General features: G+C 47.9%; 1 protein-coding gene and 1 long non-coding RNA gene across 7 annotated transcripts in view; one reads left to right on the forward strand and one right to left on the reverse strand.

The window, feature by feature from the left end:
* LOC102488431 (uncharacterized) overlaps nucleotides 1–10,795 on the reverse strand; it is a 22,869-nt gene extending 12,074 nt beyond the window's left edge. The window contains exon 1 of the long non-coding RNA XR_337640.1: nucleotides 10,674–10,795. This is a non-coding gene — a long non-coding RNA (uncharacterized LOC102488431). The remainder of the gene's footprint in view (nucleotides 1–10,673) is intronic.
* Nucleotides 1–21,887, forward strand: part of RGS6 (regulator of G protein signaling 6) — a 614,581-nt gene that overhangs the window by 583,219 nt on the left and 9,475 nt on the right. For 4 of the 6 annotated variants that reach the window (XM_006170490.2, XM_006170489.3, XM_006170488.2 and 1 more), the window contains exons 16-18: nucleotides 2,094–2,183; nucleotides 5,757–5,810; nucleotides 18,125–18,191. In XM_006170490.2, coding sequence (XP_006170552.1) covers nucleotides 2,094–2,183; nucleotides 5,757–5,810; nucleotides 18,125–18,191 — 211 coding nt within the window. The remainder of the gene's footprint in view (nucleotides 1–2,093; nucleotides 2,184–5,756; nucleotides 5,811–18,124; nucleotides 18,192–21,887) is intronic. The other 2 variants (XM_006170493.2, XM_006170494.2) reach the window with 2 other exon arrangements.

Below are 21,887 nucleotides of genomic sequence, written 5' to 3' on the forward strand. Positions count from 1 at the left end.
CTTGGGATTTTGAGCACACACACACACACACACACACACACACACACACGTGGTGTATTTTTCAAGCCATTGGTTCCAGGACTCAACCCACGCAGTCGCCCATGCCACTGGCTGACCCAGGATTTCTTTCTTCTTAATGGCTAAATGGTATTCCATTATGTATGTATACCACATTCTTCTATCAGTTTGTTGACTGATGAACACTGAGCTTAATTCCACATCTCGGCTATTGTGCATGCATTCTTTATACTGAGTAGGGAGAGTCTTGGCAAGCCCTGTCTGTTGTGCCATCTTTCTCTGGCCAAGCATCTCAAAATACGCCTCTAGCCTCCTTCTTCTATATCCTCCCCTGGGAAGAGCAGCCAAGGAAGAGGTCCTCAACGACCATTCTGTCTCTCAGCTGAGCCTTGTCTCCTCACTGCTCAGTTCTTCACTCCCGACCCCATGCCCTACCCTTCCCCAAGCCTTGGGGCCTTTGTCTGTCTACATGTATGAACGATGAGCACAGATGGGAAAGATGTTTCTTCTACCAGGCCAACCACTAACAATCCCCCCCTCTTTAGTAAAGGCTCACTCTTCCTCTTTTTTTTCTTTTTATTTCTAGATTTTTAAATGATAATAAATCAGCACAAAAATATCATTCATTAAGGTACACTAAAAATGAAACCACATAACTACCCCAAAGACAACATGCTACTTCAAATTGTATTCCCTGCGTAAAAGAACATGAAAACATCTAACTGATATCAAATGTCAAATGTTCACTTTTGGACTAAACCTAGCCAGTGAGAAGTTCCTTTTCTCCCCCAGGTGTCCTCTTTAAAAGCCAGAATCAAAGAAACCTAACCTACAGCAAAGAGCAGCCACTTGCAGAGGTCCATATTCAGGAATCCATCCGGTTCCTGAAAGTTCTTACATGGTGCTACTGCCAGCTTTAATTAGTCCTCTCTCGGAATAGCCAAGCTTTCTGTATAGCTGAGCTGAATTCCACCTTAATGGATCAATAATCCTTTTCCTACTGACAAGTTCTTTGCTTTAATAGGCCAGGATTTTCCTGTCTTTGATGAAGGCACATCTGTTAGGAAAGGGCCATGAGGCTGTGGGAATTAGCTGGGAGTCAGGGGGTGAAATTCATTGCCACAGCCAGAATGTAATGCTGCTAGAAGCCCAGGAGGAGGCACCGTGCCACAGCACCTGCCCTTCCTGGACATGAGCCTCAGGCCTGGCATATTTGCCCATATGCCCCATGATCTGGTGACCAAGAGCCCCTTTCCCAGATAGTGACCCGAGTAGGCACAAACTGACCCACTGTATTATTGCGTGTGAATTGTTGTAAATTTAAACTTTACTTTGAGATACTTTCAGTTTCACATGCAGTTGTAAAAAATAATACAGATTGCCCCAGTAATAACATCTTACAGAACTATAGTACAACATCACAGCCACAATTTAAGCGATATTTCCCAATGTTATTCATGTATGTATATGTGAACTTAGTTCTATACAACTTTATTACAAGTCAGAATTCAGAACTGTTCCATTATAACAAAGATCCTTCCTGTCACCTCTTATAACCACACCTCCCCCTCTCCTCCTCCCTCATCCCAAACCCCTGGCAACCACTAATCTGTCCTCTACTTCTATAACTTGTTATGTCAGGGATGTATATAAATGTAATCATATAGTAGGTAGCCTTCTGGGAATTGGCTTTTTCACTCATCATAATTCCCCTGAGATCCATTCAAGTCATCGAATGTATCAAAAGTGTGTTTCTTCTTATTGCTGTGCCTGTGGTTTTAATCCTTAAGAAATATCTAACCCCCACCCCCACCCAACATGGTACCCAGGCCCAATTGCAAAGCCTTTTGGGACATGATCCTCAAGGATATTTTACCCTAAGAGAGAAAATATGTTTTATTTGGTGTTTCTCAGTGGAGAGTGGAGGAGGACACATGTATAAGTTCTTCTGGACACAGACAAATAGACCTAGGTTCCTTTGTTTCTTTACCCAAAACTGCGGTCAACTGAGTTGCAATTTCCCTTAGCATCTGCTGAATTCCTTCTTATGTCTCCCTGCCTCTTTTCTACCCCAGGAGCACATCTACAAGCTGATGAAGAGTGACAGCTATGCCCGCTTCCTCCGGTCAAATGCTTACCAGGACTTGCTGCTGGCCAAGAAGAAGGTATCTTTGGGAAGGGCAGGCTTGCCTCTCTTAGCACTGTTGGCTCTTGCCTGCTGCTTGCTGCTGGTGTGAAATGAGAATATCATCCCTTGGATTTTATTTATTTTCTCTTTTCTTCTTACCCTTCTATCTGCTCCCACTCCAGTGGAAAACAGCCTTCCTGCCCCAAGGTCCAGGATGTGGCATCCTGCCTCCACTGCCCACTGGGGGAGTGTGGCTAATTACCAAGGCAACTTGGGCTCAGCACAGGGGTGCAGGGCTGGCCGGGACGCCAGCACAAATCCCTTAGGACACCAGAGAGAGCTCCCCACTGCAGAGTCCAGCCCCCTCACCATAGGCTTCCTCTCCCTGACCAACCCAAAGATAAGTATGAGCAAGAAGGGAGGCAAGTCCCCTCTTGGACTGAAAACTTGGTCAGCTTCAAGAGGGCAGCCCAGCATCTGGAATCCCCAGGAATTATTCTCCTTTCCTCTCCCTCATCCACAATGTCTATTTTAACCAAAAAGTAACTACAGCCCAGCTCCTTCCTGCTCCTCCATTTAGAATTAAGTTGTGGTTCCCCAAAGGCCTTGGAATCAAGGCTTTGGTGTCCAGGGCCCCTCAGCATACAGGTGGTGAGGGGTGACTAAAGCAGGGATGAGCTCAGCTGGATTTCTGGGAGGAGGGAAGGAAGAGCAGGGACAGGGCTGGGGGCTGGGAAAGGGGAGGAAAGAGACACACTCATGACTTCTCTGTGCCTACCAACACTCTGCCCTTCTCAGCTCTGATATGAGGCTGACATGTAATATGGCTCGACCTGCACCAAAGTCTACGACCACACCATGCCCCATCCTCTCCTCCTAGCCTCCCAGCACCATTCCTAAGTGTGTGGTGGTCAATCCACCTGCTCACTGTCAGACTCCCTCTCTCTCAACCACAAAGCCCTTCCCTCTGTGTACTGTCAACCTCATGTGCCAGGATCCTGTCTGCGTATCTGCTTGGTAGCACACAGATAGCAGAGAGTCCCATCCAGAAGAGCATCTATAACCCGCTCGAGGTCCAGCAGTCTGAGAAGGGGAAAAGGACTTCTGGAGCATCCAGACTGTCAGAACCCAGCCCGCTGGGTGCCTGCATCCTTGCCCATGGGTGTAGCTGCTCTCCTAAGTGTGCGATATCTCTTGCTAACTCCCTTGCTGGAGGATGTCATTGAAGGAGCTCTGATGGAGGGAGCTGATACCCTCCAAGTAGATCTGATGCCTATCTTTTCAAGAGTTAGAGGAAAGACAAAGGTTATAGAAACTTTTGGTATCATAAGCCTAGATATCATGGGAGAAGGTCAAAGTAAGTTCTCCTGTTTTTGTGTCTCAAAGACACCAGAACTGATCAGTCCGGGGACAGTCTCAGGGTCAGCAGTTTGCCAATGTGGGCCTGTCTACACATCTAGAGGAGAAGTCAGAGGCTGCTTAGTCTCCTTGTGGATTAGAATGCAAAGAGAAAATGAACCTTAAACTGGGAAGTGGGGAGATGATCATGCCCACAGATTCTTCCTTAGTAGAGGAGAACCTCTTAGGGGTCAGTTGAGTGAGGAAGGAACTGACAGCCTTCCTGTGAAATGTTACAAATAGAATTCACCAGAATTATCTACCCAGCCCCTAATCTAAGGGATGGTCTTGAGGTAGGAAGCCCTTGCAGATACCAGCACCCTTTCAATATCCAGGAGTATTTTTCCCCCCAAACAAAGACAAAACCTACAACCTACTTTTCCATCCATTTCTTCCTGAGAGTCTCTAGATCAGATTTGTTACTACACTTTCAGGTGGGCCTAGTGTGTCTCATTTCAGGGTTGAGCTCAAAGAGGTGATGTGAATGCCCAGGTCATGAAAGGTATGTGAGATTTACAAATTCCAGCAGAGAGGGGGTATGAGTTAGCCTCACTTTTTGCTGAGAACAGCCCCTGATGGAGTTAGGAGTCTCAGCCTTCTGATCCTTCATCCCTGATTATTCTCTTTCTAATGTGTTCAAAGGAAAGGTAGTGACTCTGAAGAGCAGGTTCTGAAAGGGTAGGTGAGAAGAGTCTTGAGGGCTGCTCTATGACAGTTGAGAATTAAGTACCAGTGATGAGGGTTTCCAGGGCAGCTCAGAGGGCCAGTGCAAGGCAGAGGAACCTGAACGAGACAGGCCAGTGGCTCCCCTCAGTGAGCAGCAACGTGGGAGCCCACAAGAATGGCAGGCCCACGATGGGGCCACAGGGCCTAGGACTGGTCTGACTTGAGCCAAATGTATACCACCCAGGGTGCCTGTGGGAGTAAAGTCGAGTGCTGCCATCCCCAGAGTGGAGACTTGGCATGGTACCCAGGGCCAAGCATGGATCCTTCAGTGCCCTGCCCAACTCTGTGGCGCTGTGTCGTTTGTGTCATGTTTTCCTCTGCAGTCTATCATCTGTCTTCTGGCAGCTGGCAGAGTAGAAGGGGCCTGGCTGCCAAGGAGGCCTCCAACTCCATCCACACAGACAGATGGCTGCCTTCTGCCTGCCCCTTCACTCTCAGTCCATCCTGCAGACCCTCGGACACCTGGCTGCTTCTTCAGCTCCCTAATATCAGTTATTTGCTGGTGTGTATGTGTGCGTCCATGTGAGTGTGTGTACTCTCCAATCTCCCAGCCTCAGGCTCAGGAGCCTGGAACCGGGCTCTAGGCTAAGCTAGCAGGTATTGGGATATAATTCTCCTCTCCTGAATGTGCACCCTTACCTCTCCTCCTATGATAGGAAGTGGCTAGGCCTGAGACAATGTTTGAAAACTTTGCCTCCTCTTGCTCCTGTTGGGGACATCTCAGTTGAGACTTCTGCAGGGAGGTCCCTGCACCTCTTCTAACCTGTCATAAGAATACCTTGGAAAATGTCACCAGGCTGGGCCCTGAACACTCCCCATACTATTGTCTTCTGAGGTCCAAGCTCCTTTGTCATTGCAAGAAGATGGGTTGACCCTCCTCACTCAAAGGACACAGAACGAGGGTCACTAGGAAGTCACTAAAGTCAGCAAACTTTCTGATTGCCCCTGCGCAGTCCTAACCCAGACTTGCCCATGAGTTGATGATTTCAGCTCCCCAACAGCCATGTCCTGACGTCACATCAGTCCCTCCAACACACTCCACAGCCTCAGAGCTAGTCTGTTCTGTGTCAGTGCTTGGAGCCCCAGAGGCTGGCTGGGGCCTGGTGGTCATAGCCACTAGCTCCTGCAGTTGGACATGGCCAGCTGACAGCCGGAGCAAGCAGCTCCATGCTGCCACCTGTGGCCTCAGGCAAAGCCGCAGCAATGGATCCTAGTCCAAGCCCATGGCATGACCCCTGGCCGCTGGAGCAGCAAACACCCCTCTGCTCACTGCTCCAAGGAGGCAGCACCCTTCTCATGGCTTCTGTGTCTTTCTCTCCCATGGACTCTGCCAACAGCTCCAGCTGCTTCTCTTTTCCTGTTTTCCGCCCCATTTTGCTTTGGTTCTTCTTTAGCTGCGGCTGCTGCTGTGTGAAAACCACGTGGAAGCTGAAGATTTTTTTTTTCTGTATTTTTCTCCCTACCTTTTTTTTTTTTTTTCCTAAAGCCAGAAAGTGAGCAAGGTCGTAGAACTTCCCTAGAAAAGTTCACTCGCAGTGTGGTAAGTTCAGTTGGTTTTCTTCCCTCAACATCTCTTTTGGTTTTGGTTTTGGTTTCTGGTTTTGTTTTGTTTTGTTTTGTTTTTTCCTTTTTTGGTTGTTGTTTCCTTTGGGGTGGGAGGGAGTCTAGCGCTTTTCCCCTCGAACCACCCTTTTTCTTTTGCGAGTGTCTGCAGCTTCTCTTCTAGGGATGGATTTGCCAAAGAGCAAGCGGCTCCCTCTGCAGAAAGTGCACACTTGACCGCCCAGCCTCGGGCCTGGGCATTCGATCTGTTCAGGGTTTTGAGGAGGAAGGGCTCCACTGCCCGTGGGGCTGCACGGTTTGTGCATCTTCTGCAGCAGCCTGGGGAGAACCATTGAACAACACTGTGAAATAAATTGGCTTAGAACCATAGCTCATCTCAAAAAAAAAAAAAAAAATCCAAATTTTCCTCTGTGAACTGGCGGTCACCCTGGTGCAGGCGGAGCCACTGCCCGTGGGGCTGCACGGTTTGTGCATCTTCTGCAGCAGCCTGGGGAGAACCATTGAACAACACTGTGAAATAAATTGGCTTAGAACCATAGCTCATCAAAAAAAAAAAAAAAAAATCCAAATTTTCCTCTGTGAACTGGCGGTCACGCTGGTGCAGGTCGCGAGCTGATGTTGCTGTGTAGGCGGCTTTTTCTGTGTGCGGAGAGTGGCCGTGCTGCATGGTTCTGGCGATATGGTCTAGCTGGCGCGTGTGTTAGTTGCCTCTGCATGAGTTCCTCCATCCCCTACAGCCCCTGGCAACCTCATTTGCGTAGTGTGCAATGGAGAGGAGGGCAGTAGCTGCCTCCCTGCACTGTCTCCAGTACTCCCAGGGTCACGGTCTTGTCAAGCTCCCTGGGCCTTCATTCTGACAGTGAGTAAAGACAAACTGCAAGCCCGCTGTCCTTGCCGAGAAGTGGCATTGCCTTCATGCACACCCAGCTGAGAGTGGAGGCCCACACAGCAGCACAGAAGGCACCCTGGGGTAACAACTGAGAGCAGCGAAAGAGTGAGTCTTCCTGGAGGAGCACAGTGCAGATTCTATACTGTGGTCTGCAGAACAGCACTGACCCCTCTCGCTTTCGTTCCTGGCCTCTCCATGACTTGCACATAGGTACACAGGAAGTACTCTATCCCAAACATTCACTGACTTGTCAAAAACAAGCTACTAAGTTCAGGGGCCCAGACTGTACTGTTAACATTAAACTAAGGGAACCAATATGGCAGCCAGGGAGCAGGGAGCCCCACGTGGATGGAATGGGCCCCATTTCCCTTCCTGAAGGGTGGAAGCCCACTGAGGCTGGCTTGCCTTTTTTTCACCTCTGTTGGAGATAGTCCTTGTAAAACATGACTACTGTATGATTAATATACTATTTTATCCTTTTAACATAAATTCTAAGAATCCTGGGTTGAAAGCAACCTAGTCATTTACCTGTCATAGATGCATTTTAACTGCATTTAAACAGTATTTCAAATTTGCTAGATGTCGATATCACAATAACTCAAGTAGGTGGCAGTTAAAGTGTGGGTGCTCATCCCTTCTCTTCTTGGTCTTCCCCATCTATGGTCTTTCCTTGTGAGAAATCAGGACATGTAGAAGGCACGTTCTTGACTGGTTTGCCATGGCCATGTGGCTTTACACACGAGCAATCAGAGGCCAGACCCACGAACTCCCTCCACCACACAATGGCCTAATATACAGTGGTGGGGTCCCACTTTCTCCATCTCTTTTAAGACCTGGTTGCCATAAGTGGAGGATGTTTAGGGGTTTTGTTGACAAGCCAAGAGTGTACTGTGTGGGCAACTTGGACTCTCAGGTACAAATGAGAAGAAATAGAGTTCTGCAAGGCGTGGAGACTCTTCAGGTTAACAATATAGGCTGACGGTGTGAGCGAGGAAGCCTGGTACTTGGATAAGATGTCCAAACTTCTTCAGGCTACTTTTCTTGAGAAGTGGAAATGGGGAAAAGTAAAAAGCAGTCTTGATGAAGCTCCACAAAGAGCATGGGTCGATGTCGCTTCAGCCCAGAAGTGGTGTTGGCTCAGTGGTTCTCCAAGGTCTGTTAACAAAGTGTTTGGAACAAGAAAGCACCAGACTCCTCCAAGAGTCTCAAGTGCATACCTGAGAGAACCTACAGCGATGTTTTTACCCCAAGCTCCTGAGATTTGTAATATCTATAAAATAAAAGGCCCAAACTTTTAGAAAACACATCCTTAAAATCCCCTGCTGCTCTTTTATGAACAGGAAACTCCTAACAGGGGATGCATTCCAACCTTCTGGTTCTAAAGATAGAGATGGATCTCCACTGATCCAACCGTGCTCCTTGTGCTCTCAGGGTCGCATCACATCCCCCCAGAGATGACTGAATTTTGGGACATGACCATGGCTATAGAACAGTGTTAGCTCTCAAATTACTCAAGACGGGAACCCAAGAATTTGGTCTAACAGTCCAAGGGTCTAACCAAACTGAACTAACCAACCAGCCAACATACCTCGCAACTGGATATCCATTCTCTCCAAGTTATACACGTAAATTGTTAATTTCACTCAAAGAAGATCTATGTCAATGTTTCATCTTCTACTTACTGAACTATACAAATGAATGAAAGGCTAGTTCAATAGCATTCTCATTTTCCTGGGAAAGATGTGTAAAAGGACCACTCACATCGTGGGGCTAATCACGGAAAACAGGGGAGGGAAGCTGGGCAGTTCATTGACCAAGGACATGAGGCTAGCTGCCATTTAGGATTGATTGATGAAAAAAAATTGTTGATCCAGGTGGTTGGATAGATTCAGCTAGAATCTTGTTAAGATTGAACCTGAATCCAGACTTTCTCCCTAGAACATGCCAGTGTCCTTTCTTTTCTTGGTAGAGGAGAAGGATTTGGAGAAAGCAAACTATGCTAAGTCTTAAAGGTGTGTCATGATATGGAGAGATTGTCTGTTAAAGGCACAAATGCCCCCTTGTATGTGCAATCCTAAGTAGTTTAATGTGGTTCATGGAAGCTTCAAGGGTGATGCTAGTTGGAGTAGAGAAGGGGTCTGGCACTCCCCAGTAGAAATAAGTCTGTGTGAGTTTCTCTTTGCAATGGAAATTACATTCTACATCATTCTAAGTCAGGACTGCAATCTACAAAACAAAATGTCCAGGAGCACTGTGCTAAGCATTGTGTATTTGGCAGACTGAAACCAGAGAGCTCGCCTAAAACTCTGCTCATCTGACAAGGAAGACCCAGGTTCTGAGTCAAGCATGACTGAAAGTCCATGGCAGGATGCAATGAGCACCTAGTGTACCTTTCCTCAAAACAGAAAACAGGAATCCCTTTGCTGGACCTAGCCCCGCAGATGCCCAGCTAGCCAAACAAAACACAGGCTGGGTTTTAGCCCCTGTGCAGTGAATAACCCATTCTACTACTCCTGGGGGCCATTTTCCAAGGAGCCCCAATCCCAGAGAACTATAGCACATAGCAGCTGCTTAAGAGGCCTTCAGATGGGGCCTCAGGTCCAATGTACTGGAGCCCATGTCTCCCTAGGCCTGTCAATGGGGAAGCCTCCTCTCATTGCAGCTGTCAGTATGAAACCGCAGCAAGTCATCTGTCTAAGCATTGTGGATCGCCTTGGCATCACCTTCCAGCTCTTCTTTGACTTCTTTGGGAGTCTGGACCATTACTACCTGGGGAGAGAAGGGGGATTCCTAACTAAAGACCAATTTCTGCTGCTCCCTGCCATCCAGCCTACCAAGCTCTGCCATCTCCCTGGTTTTGCAGTTCACAGATGACAGTGAGAGTGTGAAGGTGGCCAGAGAAGACAGGCTTTCCCTCCCCCTGCTCCTTCTTTTTTTTTTTTTTTTTTTTTTTTTGTGAGTTTTTTTTTTTCGCTACAGGGCGCGTGCGCTCGCCAGACAGACAGAGAGAGACAGAGACAGAAAGCGAGAAATCACCCCCCAGAGGGGATGGTCACGCCGCAATCCCTTCTCCTCCATTCTCCTCTCGGGATCTTGGGCACGCACGCACACGCGCCCGGCGTGAGTTTTAAGCCACCGGGTCCGGGACGCGAACCGCAGTCGACTACGTGGGAGTCCAGCAACATAGCCATTACACTAACTGCTGGTTCCAACCCCTGCTCCTTCTTACATGCACCCATTTCTTCAGATTCCAGAGGGTCTATCATAAAGGACCAATTCTGACACAGTGAACCAAGAAGACAAATGGCGGGGAGGGTGAGAGGAAGCAAAGGCCCTTAGCCAAGCCTCCAAGCAGCAGTATGGTTGTCCCTTTTTGGATGGTGCCAAGAGCCATATGGTGAAAAGCTAGAGGAAGTCCTCTGTTCCTTGTGTATAGGTCCATGGAAGTCACAGAGGATTGGGACCAGCAGATGGCATGGTGGTTAGGGCAAGTGATTCCCACATTTCCAATTGAGTGGATCAAATCTCAGACAAAGTGGCTTGAAAAGCATGCCAGGCACGTGTACATGCATGCCCAAAACTCTGAGAGGGGAAGGAGGAGAAGGGATTGCAACTTGGTATTCTCTAGAGGATGATCTCTCTCTCTCTCCCTCTCTCTCTCTTGCACATACACACGTGAGCACACATATTCTCTTGAAAATTTTAAAGAAGAAGTCACAGAGGATGATGGCACTTAGGGTAGGAGAAACAGCAGTCCCAGGTGACACTGGCATCAACCTCACTGGCATCAGCCTCCTTGGCCACCTTTGCCTAGCACTTGGTTGAAGCCTCAGCTGCCCTCCTGAGGGCTTCAGCAGCTCTAGTCTTGGGCTCCAGAATGGGGTTGCTGGCAGCTGAGCCAGCGATAGAGGCCATGGTGGAGAGGGAGGTGAAAGCCAGCTGTTTACCCACCTCCTAAGAGAACATAAATGCTTAGCTTTGCCAAGGTGCCTTCTTCGAATTGCAGCAGCAAGGGCTGAAGTGGAGGGAGCCTCAGCGCATGATGAGTGGCATCTCTGCGACAGGCTTTTCTGTCCTGCCTGCCAAGGAATGCAGCAGGAAAGTCAGATGGAGACCCGGACGCTCTGGGAGCAAGCTGTCACTCACCCTCCCGCACTTCCCCTATTCTCCCTCCCAGGCCAAATGCCAAAGAAAAGCTAATGAGAGCCAAGAAGTCAACAGCTCACCCACCCACTCCCAGGCAGCTCTGCTGAGGAAACCCCCAGCTCCAGGCCCAGGCGCTACTGCAGTGGAAGACCCTGCTCCTGGCAGGGAGGGGAGGACAGAGTACCAAGGAAGCAGCAGTTCTACCCCCCTGCTTCTTTCCCTCCTCCTCAGCCTTTCCTAGGGAGCAACCCTGCATGATGGAATGAGTTCTCAAATACCTAGACTCAGCAGAGCCCCCAGAGGGCCTTAACCTCAGCTGAAAAAATCTTTTCAGGCTCCAGCAAGGGCCAGTTTGCTAAAATTCTTTAAGGGGGTTGGTTTTGATTGCAAACAGTCTTTGGATCTCTTTGGGACCCCTGGGCCACAGACATTAGGGCCAGCCTCTCCCATCTCAGAGCTCTGAGATGCAGCTGCTCTTAAACCCCAGCTCTAGCTAGAGATAGAGACTTCCATAGTGGTGCTTGGGAGGGAAAGCATGAAAACCTGCCTCTATGGGGCAGTGAGGCTGTCTCCTGGGACTCTGAAATGCCTCAGGAGCCCCCACGCAGAGTAGTTTCTACTTCCAGCTTCAGCTTGCTAGCTGTGTGACCACAGGCACATCACTAGCCCTCTCTGAGCCCTGGTTTTCTCCTCTGGATAATGACTTGGACTTGATCATCTCTACAGTCCCTTCCAGTTGGGAGTGTCCTTCAGGTTTGTGCCTCTCTCTATTGAGATTTCTGAGTAGTATGGATCATCCCCTAGAATACTGAGGAGCTGCCTCTCTGCTCATTAGTGACCAGATTCAGAAGTGTCTGCCAGTCTTGGAGGCTGGGAAATAAACCACGGACAAAATTGAGTTGGGTGGATTTACAAACCCCAAACAAGCACTGACAGGAGAACTGAGGACCCTAGGCTCCCTGTACCCCTCTGGCACACACTGGGAGAAGCTGGGAGGTAGGGGAGGGTCCCAGAGCACAGGCTAAGTGACACACCTTGTCAATCTTGCAGATTCCACAGTTTGTCCTTCTGGTCTGGATGATCTGTGTGAGTGTGTGTGTGTGTGCATGTGTGTGCGTGCGCGTGTGCGTGTTGGGGCTGGATTGTCAAGGTCGGCTGGGTGAAAGGGTGTTCTGTGGCTCTCAGGGGCGCTATCGTCAAGGGAGGGAACTACAACATACGCATTTGGGGACCTCGGCATCACTCCACCTGCTACACACTTGCTGGTTCCCCAGGGAATCCTGGGCCAGCCTGTCACTGTCCTCTTTCGAGCTGAGGATAAAAGGTCATGGGAGACCGCGTTATCCTGATTACTGTGGTAGGTTAAGTCTCCTCTGGTTTCTATCCTTTCTATATCTCTTGGCTTCATGTGAAGTTTGGAAAAGCATATCTACTATAATCATTTTATAGCCGGAAAATGAAAATGTAAAAGCCTGTTTTTTATAAGCAAACTATTAAATGGAAAATAACAGAGTCCGCATGGCTGGTGGGATACAGAGACCACATAGTGATTGAGTCTTTTTGGTGGGGACGGAGGAGGGGTCATTCTAGAACTCCAGGGAGGGTGACATTTTTAGTTATCAAAAAAGGCCAGAGGTTGGTTGTCAGTTTTGAGGCGCTCAACTCTAGACCCTGCCATTCCTCTTGGAAGGAAGAACCTCCAGCTGTTGCAGCCGATGCTTCAATCTGTCAGTCAAAAGCAGCCAAAACTGCACTCCCCACAGAGTGCCCACTCACAGAAAACACCCAGTGAAGAGTCAGCCTCCTCCCGACACATGGGGCAGGGTGAGCAAGGCTCTGGGGGCAACGTCCCACTGCCTCGCCTTGCCGACCCTCTCCTGCCTTCCCCAGACCCGATGAGCAGAGCAGTCAAGTGAAAACCAAACTCCTCTGAGGCAGAAAGGCACAGCTGTGTGTTCACAGCCACTGATTCAGATCCAAATCGCGTACCCTGCCAGTCTCCAGCGAGGCAGGCTGGGGGCAAACCATGTGTGGATGTGCCAGGCGGGGACCTATTTCAGGAGGTGACCTGCAACCCTGTGCCTTCTCCCCACCCCCACTCAGGAAAGACATCCTTCTAGAAGGAGCTCTTACTTTAAAAGCAACTGATGGAGTTGTGGGATTTCAGCCTTCAGTTTGTCGCTTGTGCAATAAGGCTTCTGGCGCCTATCCCCAGGCAGCCACTCGGGAACCGCATGGGCTTCCATTGTCCAGCGAGGGGCAGAGGCGAAGGTAAATGCAGGCCCTAATGCGGGATAAACAGCAAGAAAGGCCAAAGGCCCAGGGGACCAGATGCCTACCTCTGCAGAGGACAGATCCTGCCCCAGTTCTGCAAGGGAGCAATGGTTCCGCAAAAGAAGGGGCAGAAGAAAGAACCCCCAGGTGCCAGCCAGGCTTTGCGACCGCAGGAACCTAGAAAAAGGGCAACACTGCTAGAGTCAAGGTCAAGGAGAAGAGTCCAACTCTGCTTATCCGACATCTTTTTTGATGACTCATGAAAAGACAAACATAGCAACCAAATTCAAAACTTCAAACCTGGAGGGTATTGTTCATCGTAAAGAATATAATTACATTTGAAAAATATCTCCATGGGTTGAGATAATTGGTCAAAAACAACTAGATACAATTTAACCCAAAATATTTCATTTTTCTTAAAAACTCAGTTTCACAACTGTAGGATATCATTTGTAGCCTTCACTGTAACTGAAGTAAAAAAATTGTGGAGTTGCAGTTGACTACAAGGTTGACATAAGCAAAAGTAGAATGCAACTGCTTAAAAAAAAAAAAAAAAAACAATTTAAGCATGATGACAAAAGTGGAATGGCCAGAGAAGAGGGAAACATTCCACTGCTTTACATTGCTCTGGACAGTTTTGAATCTTGGTTCTAAGCCGTCGCCTTTTATCAGGAATTTTAGCAAGCTAGAAAAAATGCAGAAGAGAATAATGCGTGAGAAAGGGACCCTGGAAACCAGGTCAGGAGAGACTAGAGTAGCGAAAGATGACTAGCCCTGAAGCAGACTCCGCAGCCATTGTGAGATCTACTTGTCTTTGCCTTCCAGAGGAGGGTGACTCCACCAAAGACTATTCTAATAGTAATAACTACCCCAACAATGGAACACGTACCTCAAGGAGCAGTGGGTTCCCTGGCTTCATGTGTAGACACTGAACGCTGATGTTTGGAAGCTGACCAGCCAAGGACATTGAAGAGTAGTTTTCTGCACTGGATTCCACAGTCTCTTTCAACTGGAATCCTATGCTGCATTAAGAATTTGTTAACGAATCTTACTGCATTTCATTCCGTGGCTGTGGTTTGCCAATAAATGGTGACAAGGGGAATGGATTAAATGCGGGGAGTTTACTGAGTTTGGAAGAGAGAGAGCCAAAAGATTCAGATTCAACTCTGCCTTAAGGGGGAAGGCTGGATGACAACAGACCAAGCAAGGGAACTGTCAAGAAGTGGAATTACTGCCCTTCACATGGCTTCTTTGCTTTTTTTTTTCTTTTTTTTCCCCATTTGCTGTTGCTACAGCTGAGCTCTGGGCAACAGGGCTCTCTCCCCTGAATGCCGAAAAGGAGGTCAGTGAGTGGAGGATGCAGGCGCCTGTTGGCACAGGGAAACTATGGTGCAGTTGGGCTGAGTACAGCCAGGGGCAGCCAGGTCCATGGAGCGCCCTGCTCCCAGGCTGGAGAAAGCTTGGCCTGACACAGTTCCCATCCAGAAACGCCGTTTTGTTCAACACAGAAAAGATGACAAAGCCATTGCCTTCCACCCAATGCCAGTTGCAGATTCCAGATGGATAAGCTGACACCAAACACATCTCAGCCTGGCCAGGGGCAGAGAATAACCCCAGAGGCCTCAGACCAGATGAGCAGCTGCCCTCCCTGGGAACCTCTCCCCCTGGGCCCCACCTTGGGGACTCATCTTCAACCTAACTCAGAGGAAGGGAAGGCCATTCATGTCACATTCTTTCCAGCTCTCCTAAGAACCAGCCCGATTGCAGATGACACTCCCTCCTCTCTCAGGCTTCACCAGGGCTGCTTTCAACTCATCGTAGGATTGTATAATTATGGTGATTACAGCTTATGGCTTTTTTCCTCTCTTCATCTTTCGCTTTCAAATTATTTGAGGCCTCTCATTAAACATGGCGATCCCAGTAAAGTCAGCAAAGTTTTAATAAGACATTTTTTAAAAGCTAAAGAAAGCCCAGTCAGAGTTGATTGTTTCTATGTTCTCTCAGACATTCCTTTAGAACTCTGTCAGGTATGATTGGTGCCTGGGTCTAAGAGTGGGAAAGAGGGAGTGGTAGGGACCCAGAGGCACTAGACTTACTCACAGGACTGGAGAACTCTGACTGCACCCCTGGCCCTTTACGTTTGCACTGAAAGCACGGTGCATCTGAACTCCTGTGCCTGATAGGAAAAGACAGACTGTCGAGCAAGGACAGAAAGCCCAGCCTTCACATCATAGCAGATTAAGTTGGAAAACAGAGATGGAGCATCTAACACAAAACTTAACCCAACCTTGTAATCCGCAACAAAAGTAGTAGAGGAATTCCGATGGGTCATCTGTCCTGCATAATACTGGAAAGTTCCAGTATCACAGAATTCACGATTCTAAATATATGGAGTCAACCATTAGCATTTATGGGTAGCCGCGATCCAGTGGGCATCTATGTGATGAAGGTCTTCTTGGTGAGGATACAGCTGTAGCTCCCATTGGTTGCTAGCCCTCAAGCCTAGCTCTTCAGTTTCTAGATTTGTAGGACATTATGAAAAGGACCGTCAGGGAGTGTGGGATGTGTGGTGACCCATCAGCAGGGTTCCCTTTATTCTCATACTCCCCAGGGACTGCAGAGATGACTACACAGTGAAATGCATCTTGCCCCAGCAAAAGTGTGTTTTTGAGGGAGGCTCCTGGTTGACCCCTCCTCCTCCATGGCTGACTTTACCCTGACAGTCGCCAGTGCCTTATTTTTGTGTCACAAAAGAAGAAGGAGCTGGGCTGTGAGTGACCAGCACTAACCACCAGAGTTAGGTGTCAAAAGTGGAGCAGTGACATTTCACCCAACTGTATTCTCACCCATGACCGAAGAGGACCCGCCTGCTCTGTCCTCTGAGCACAGTGTCCCTTTAGTGCCCCACAAAGTACAGAGAAGTGGGCCAAGTCAGAGACAGGAAGCCCAGTTAAGCCCGTCTCTCCACTGGATACTGGTTTAAGACCCTGGGGGCGGGGGTCGCTCATGTGTCCAGTGGGTATAACGAAGGCCCCTGCACAGGGTGGACGTTGGCCCTAAATGAAGAGCGGGAGCGAAAGCTAAATGAGGAGCGGTAGCAATAGCTGCCGTTTATTGGGAGCTCAGAGTGTTGTCATCCTCGTACTGGGCGTGGCCTCACAGGGACTCTGGTCCTGCTCTGGCTCTACCACTGCACTCAGCTGTGCCACTTACCTGTGTGACGAGGGCAACAGCTCTGAGCCTCAGTTTCCTCACGTGTAAAAAAGAGCTAAGAGTAAACGATAAAACCAGACAAAATACACAGCACTTACTACACTATTTGCAGTATACAAGGGGACTTCAAAAAGTTCATGGAAAAAACAAAAGTATGAGTTTATTTTGGTGTGAATTTTGAAATCCACGTGTAATTATTTTTTAGTAATACACACCTGTGAATTTTCTAAAGCCCCCTCATATGTGCTCTGTAAGTATAGCTCTGAGCATTATTTTCATCGTTATGGTGCTATTTGGAGCCCATGCTTCATTCTTCATTTATGCTTTATTAAATTTCCAACAATATTCCACAATGTAGGTTTTGTATTTATTTTGTAGTCAAGGGTGAGTATCTTGTTTGCGACAATGTATGCAAAACTCTTGGTAACTACTCAATAAGTGGGAGCTCTTGTTACTGGCTTGTTTTATTTATTTTAGAGAGATTTTTGCTATAGGGTGCATGCACTCACCAGAGAGATAGAGAGAGACAGAGAAATAGAAAGAGAGAAATCACATCCACAGGGGGAATGGCCATGCCACAATCCCTTTTCTTCCATTCTCCTCTGGGGATCTTGGGCTCGCACACACGCGCCTGGCGTGAATTAAAGCTGCTGGATCTGGAACTCGAACTGCAGTCGACTACATGGGAGTCCAGCAACGTAGCCATTACACCATCTGCTGGTCCCATTACTGGCTTATTTTTAAAGTCAATTCAGAGAGCTAGAAGCTGTCTACTGTTTCCCAAGGAATGGCAGGTCTGTGGTGCCCAGGAGGTCAGCTCCTGCTCTATGTTCAGTTTCTTGGAGGTCCCTAAGTACTTCCTAGGAAGCCATGTGGGCTGTGAGGTTTGTACAATGTCACTTCTATGGCCAGGATCTGGCATGCAGCTCCCTATTGATGGGTAGGGCCCTGAGATGCCTCTTGCTTCCAGACATAGATCAGAAAGGGTTCTACCCACAATAAGAGCATGCAATCCAGTCCTCCAAATGTCACCCTTTGCATGTCACTCCCAGAAACACTCACCTCCCAGCCATCTGCCTGCCCAGAGCCACCCTGAGCAATACAACCTAATCAAGTCCATTTGCTCCATCTGCCAGATAAACAGAGGATTCTATTTTTTAAGCACTTATTACAAAGTGAGGTTGGAGGTAGGGGCAAGAGGCAAAGGATGCTTTGAAATCCCTGAATCAACCAGATCCTAGGGCCTGCACTCCCACTGGTAGAGACAACAGAAACAGAAGCAGAGAGGTCATTTTCATTGACACGAATGAATGGCCTTTTCCTGGGGACGAGTTGGTGTGTGTGTGTGTAATTCTTTTCTTAAGGTAAATACTTTGCAGTATTTGTCAAAAATGGCATCTTAGGAGCTGATATAAAACTCTATAGCCAATCACGTGGTTGCTTATGCACTTTGCATGAGATGCTTATGTGAGTACTTGCAATGTAAACATGCACGTGAATGTGTACACAGGTGTATACATGTTGTCACAGGTGTATACACAGGTGTATACACAGGTGCATGTGCTTCCTGCCTGGCACACACATCCATGTTCAGCGCATGGTATGTGTGTAGCCATACACTGCAGACCTGCACGTGCCTCTGTGCATGCATTGCATGCCTGCTGCAGCTGTGTGTGCCTGGGCAGGGGCTCCTCTAAAGCCACAGGTCTTCATGGTTTCAGCTGGATAAGTTATTCTTCACTTCCCTTCCTAAAAACACAATTGCCTAGTGCTGCTGGCGCAGAGTCAGAATGGCCGCTGCATTTCACCCCCGAGGTGGCTTCCTTCCAGCAGTGGGTGAGTGATCTCGGCGTCTGCACACTCTCTAACCTTTGGGATCCTTCTACACAGAAGGTGCTTCAAAACCTAGAAGAGATTATCTGTTTGTCCATGACCTTGTCTCCACCTGTCATTCCTATTCTCACATCCTGGTTCAACAGACAATCAGTGGCACCTATTTCTTGATGCCCTCATTTTTTTCTGCCCAGCTTTTGCATTCATATTTTTTTCTTCCTCAGAAATAAGGAGCTGAGGGGTCCGGAAATGATGCTGAGATGAGTCCCTTGCCCCAAAGACAATGTGCAAGCATGATCTTTAGGTACTGGTCCTGTAATGGATTTCTGCTGACCTCCCTTTCCCAGCAGAACAGGACAGAAGTGCCCACTACCTTTGAAGATGCCTTTATATCCAACAGCAGCATCCTTAGGCTTCATGACCCAGCTAAAACTTTCATAACCCTTCCTCTATGGGCCCAGGGCCAAGTCCTGCAGGAAAGTTAGAAATCTCACATTTCTACATACTAGACCACCAGGGCAGAAGGAAGCTGGGAAACTGCCCATCCACTGTCCCAGGGCTCCAAAAGCATTTCAGCAACATATGAAAAAGGTCTGTCTTAGGGAAGTAAAAAGGTTCTCTGTGGCTGGAAATTCCAAAGACCCACCTTTCTGTCCAGGCACCTCTTGAAAATGCTACTTAACCTGTTCCCTGCTGTACTTTTTCAAGTTAAAAATACATGTCTGATAAATGCCTGCTGGATTACCTTACTGGTAGTAGGGAGCAGAAAAAAGAGCTGGCTCTCTTTGCATATGCTTCAAAATAGACACTGAAGCTGATGCCTTCTGAGCTGCCTTGGCAACTGCTTCACCAGGAACCCCAACCAATATATGTGTTTTGGGTGAACATGTTTGCAGGAGACAATAAGAACCCTTAGGAGAATGATGTTAGAGTCCTCATGGGTTCTCAGGAGAATCACAGACTGCCAAGTGAACGACTTCCCTGGCTGCTTTGTCCATGATATCAAGTAATTAAACTTCAGCTGCACTTTCCCCCATAGTCATAGTTAAGGGTTAATTAAACTTTTTAGGTGGAAAAAAGTAGCATCAAGTTGTTGCCAATAGCAACACAACCATGTCCCTGTTTCCTTTGCCTAATTTGAAATGAACCAGAACTTAGACGCCTAAGTACCTTTGGGAAGGATGAGGAAGAGGAGGAGAGGAGGAGGCAGGTATTGTGTGGGCCACAGAGAGGCATGCTACTGAGAGCCTTGCCAGCAGAAGGCCCCTCTCTGCACCACTCCACTCCTGAGACCACCAAGAATTTCCTGCTAACTGAGTGTAGAAGGAGCTACTGGGCTGTTTAGTTGGGACAGGAGGAAAGAGAAAGAGAGGTCCAGTAGATAAAAGGGGGCACTAATACTGCACAGGAATCAAGAGTATCAGGGAAAACGGAAATGCACAACTCGGAAAAGAGGCTGGAGACTCTGCCTGGACATTCTGCCACTGGTGTAAGGCTCAGCTGCTCCCTCCCACATTTCTGCCTGAGTCCAGACTTGTCCCTGCACAGCTGGGAGGACCACAGAGGAAGATCTTCCATCCCTCACTAGTACTGACAGAAGATAGCTTCTGCAGTGAGCCCCGTAGGTGATGAGCACAATGCAAGCAGGACTCAAAGGTGCCAGGAATCACAAAGGAAATCTCCCCAGCCTGACTGGAACCCCTGAATTGGGCACTTGGCCTAGAATGATTTGAAATAGGGTCAATTCTATTTGGAAAGGCTGCCCTGCCTGCCCCACCCTAGAAAGGTAAACATCACACCTACTTCCGTCCTTCCTGGGATGATTGCTAGTATGTGCCCAGAGGCATCGACACCAATGACACAGGGCCACACACAGAATGGAGGCTTCACCTGACCTGCCCAGCAGCCACTGCTTTAAATCTATATACACCAAGGCATGGTGACCTGTACCCCAGCACAATGTAAGTGCAGCAACCAGATTCCTTTTGTCAGGTTTGTCAGTCAAAAGATGACATCTCCCCTCTCAGGATTCTCAAATACTATGAGGGGAAGCACCTTAACAGAGCAGATGCCCCTTGAGATGGCTTTGCACATGCTTAAGAGTTGAAGTTTCTCAGGGAGTCCAAGAAAATCACCCTGCTCTGCCCAGAGAGGCTGCCGAGTGTGGGTGGGCCTGGAAGAGTCCTTAGTCCCTGAGCATTTCTATCTGTCTCCTTTCTTGATCTTGATGGCCATGAGCAAGATAAAAGAAGGTCTATGGATTATGAAGGCCAACCAACTTGGCTCCACCATTGACTATCTGTGAACTCTTAGGCAAGATCTTTAAGCTTGCTTGGCTCTTCAGCAATTTGGTGGAGTTTAAAGAAATATCTAACTGGAAAGGACATTGTGAATATTAGTGCAGATGTTCATGAAATGCCTAGTATGCTGGGCACACAAGAGCCATTCAACAGCCAGTCAATAGGAGTTGTTAGTAACTGTTGTCATCAGCTAACCTGTGTCCCCGGTACTGGGACCATCTCTATCCTGCCTCTGTCAAGACCTGGGCAAGTTGAATAGGAGAGCTCTTGAGAAGAGAGAGTCCATGAGATATGATACCACATCATTGAGCAGGAAAAAGAAATTCAAAGAGAAAGGCCTTTGGAGATCAGAGAATAGGTTGGACTTTTTTCATTTAATCCAGAGACAGGCAACTTACCTTTTCTAAATTCAAAAATTTTAAATAAAGTGTTAAAAAGCACTAATAGTTGCCAATACAGAGTAGATAAGTAAGGTATCTAAACTTGCTAATGGTCCCAGTGACTTTTTGTGGGAATTGTTTTCAGGTGATGTGATTGCTAGGTAGATTACAAATCCCCACCATGTATATGGCAGAACCTGGTTGTTAACACTACTGTACATAAGATGCTAAGCTGTTCCAAAAGAATTGATTTTTTTTCATCTGACCAGATTTCTTATTTTTTTCTAATATTAAGGATTTTATTTTTACTTTTTTTTTATTTTTTGGAGAGGTTTTTGCTATAGGGCGCATGTGCTCGCCAGACAGACAGAGACAGAGAGACAGAAAACGAGAAATCACGCCCCTAGGGGGGATGGTCATGCCGCAATCCCTTCTCCTCCATTCTCCTCTCGGGATCTTGGGCACACACGCACACATACCCAGCATGAGTTTAAGCCACCGAGTCTGGGACTTGATCCACAGTCGACTACGTGGGAGTCCAACAACATAGCCATTACGCTAACTGCTGGCCCCTAATGATTTTTTTTTTTTTTGGAGAGATTTTCACTATAGGGCGCATGCGCTTGCAAACGGCGGAGGCCGAAGAACAGAAAACGGAAAATTCCGCCCCCAGGGGGGATGGTCACGCCGCAATCCCTTCTCCTCCATTCTCCTCTCGGGATCTTGGACATGCACGCACACGCGCCCGGCGTGAGTTCTAAGCCACCGGGTCCAGGACGCGAACCGCGGTCGACTACGTGGGAGTCCAGCGACATAGCCATTACGCTAACTGCTGGTTCCCGGCCCCTAATGATTTTAAGCAGGCCCAAATTCAAGCATACTCAAATGTATGGGGGGGCTTTAAAACTTTGCAGGAAAAAAAATAAAAGTATGCAGCTCTTTAGGCAAAAAGAAAAAAAATCAATTAAAAATGTTTGCATAAATTTTAATTTTTCATTATATGCATTTTCCATGAACTT

Source organism: Tupaia chinensis, unplaced genomic scaffold (genome assembly GCF_000334495.1).
Source record: "Tupaia chinensis unplaced genomic scaffold, TupChi_1.0 Scaffold148607_1, whole genome shotgun sequence".
NCBI lineage: Eukaryota > Metazoa > Chordata > Mammalia > Scandentia > Tupaiidae > Tupaia > Tupaia belangeri.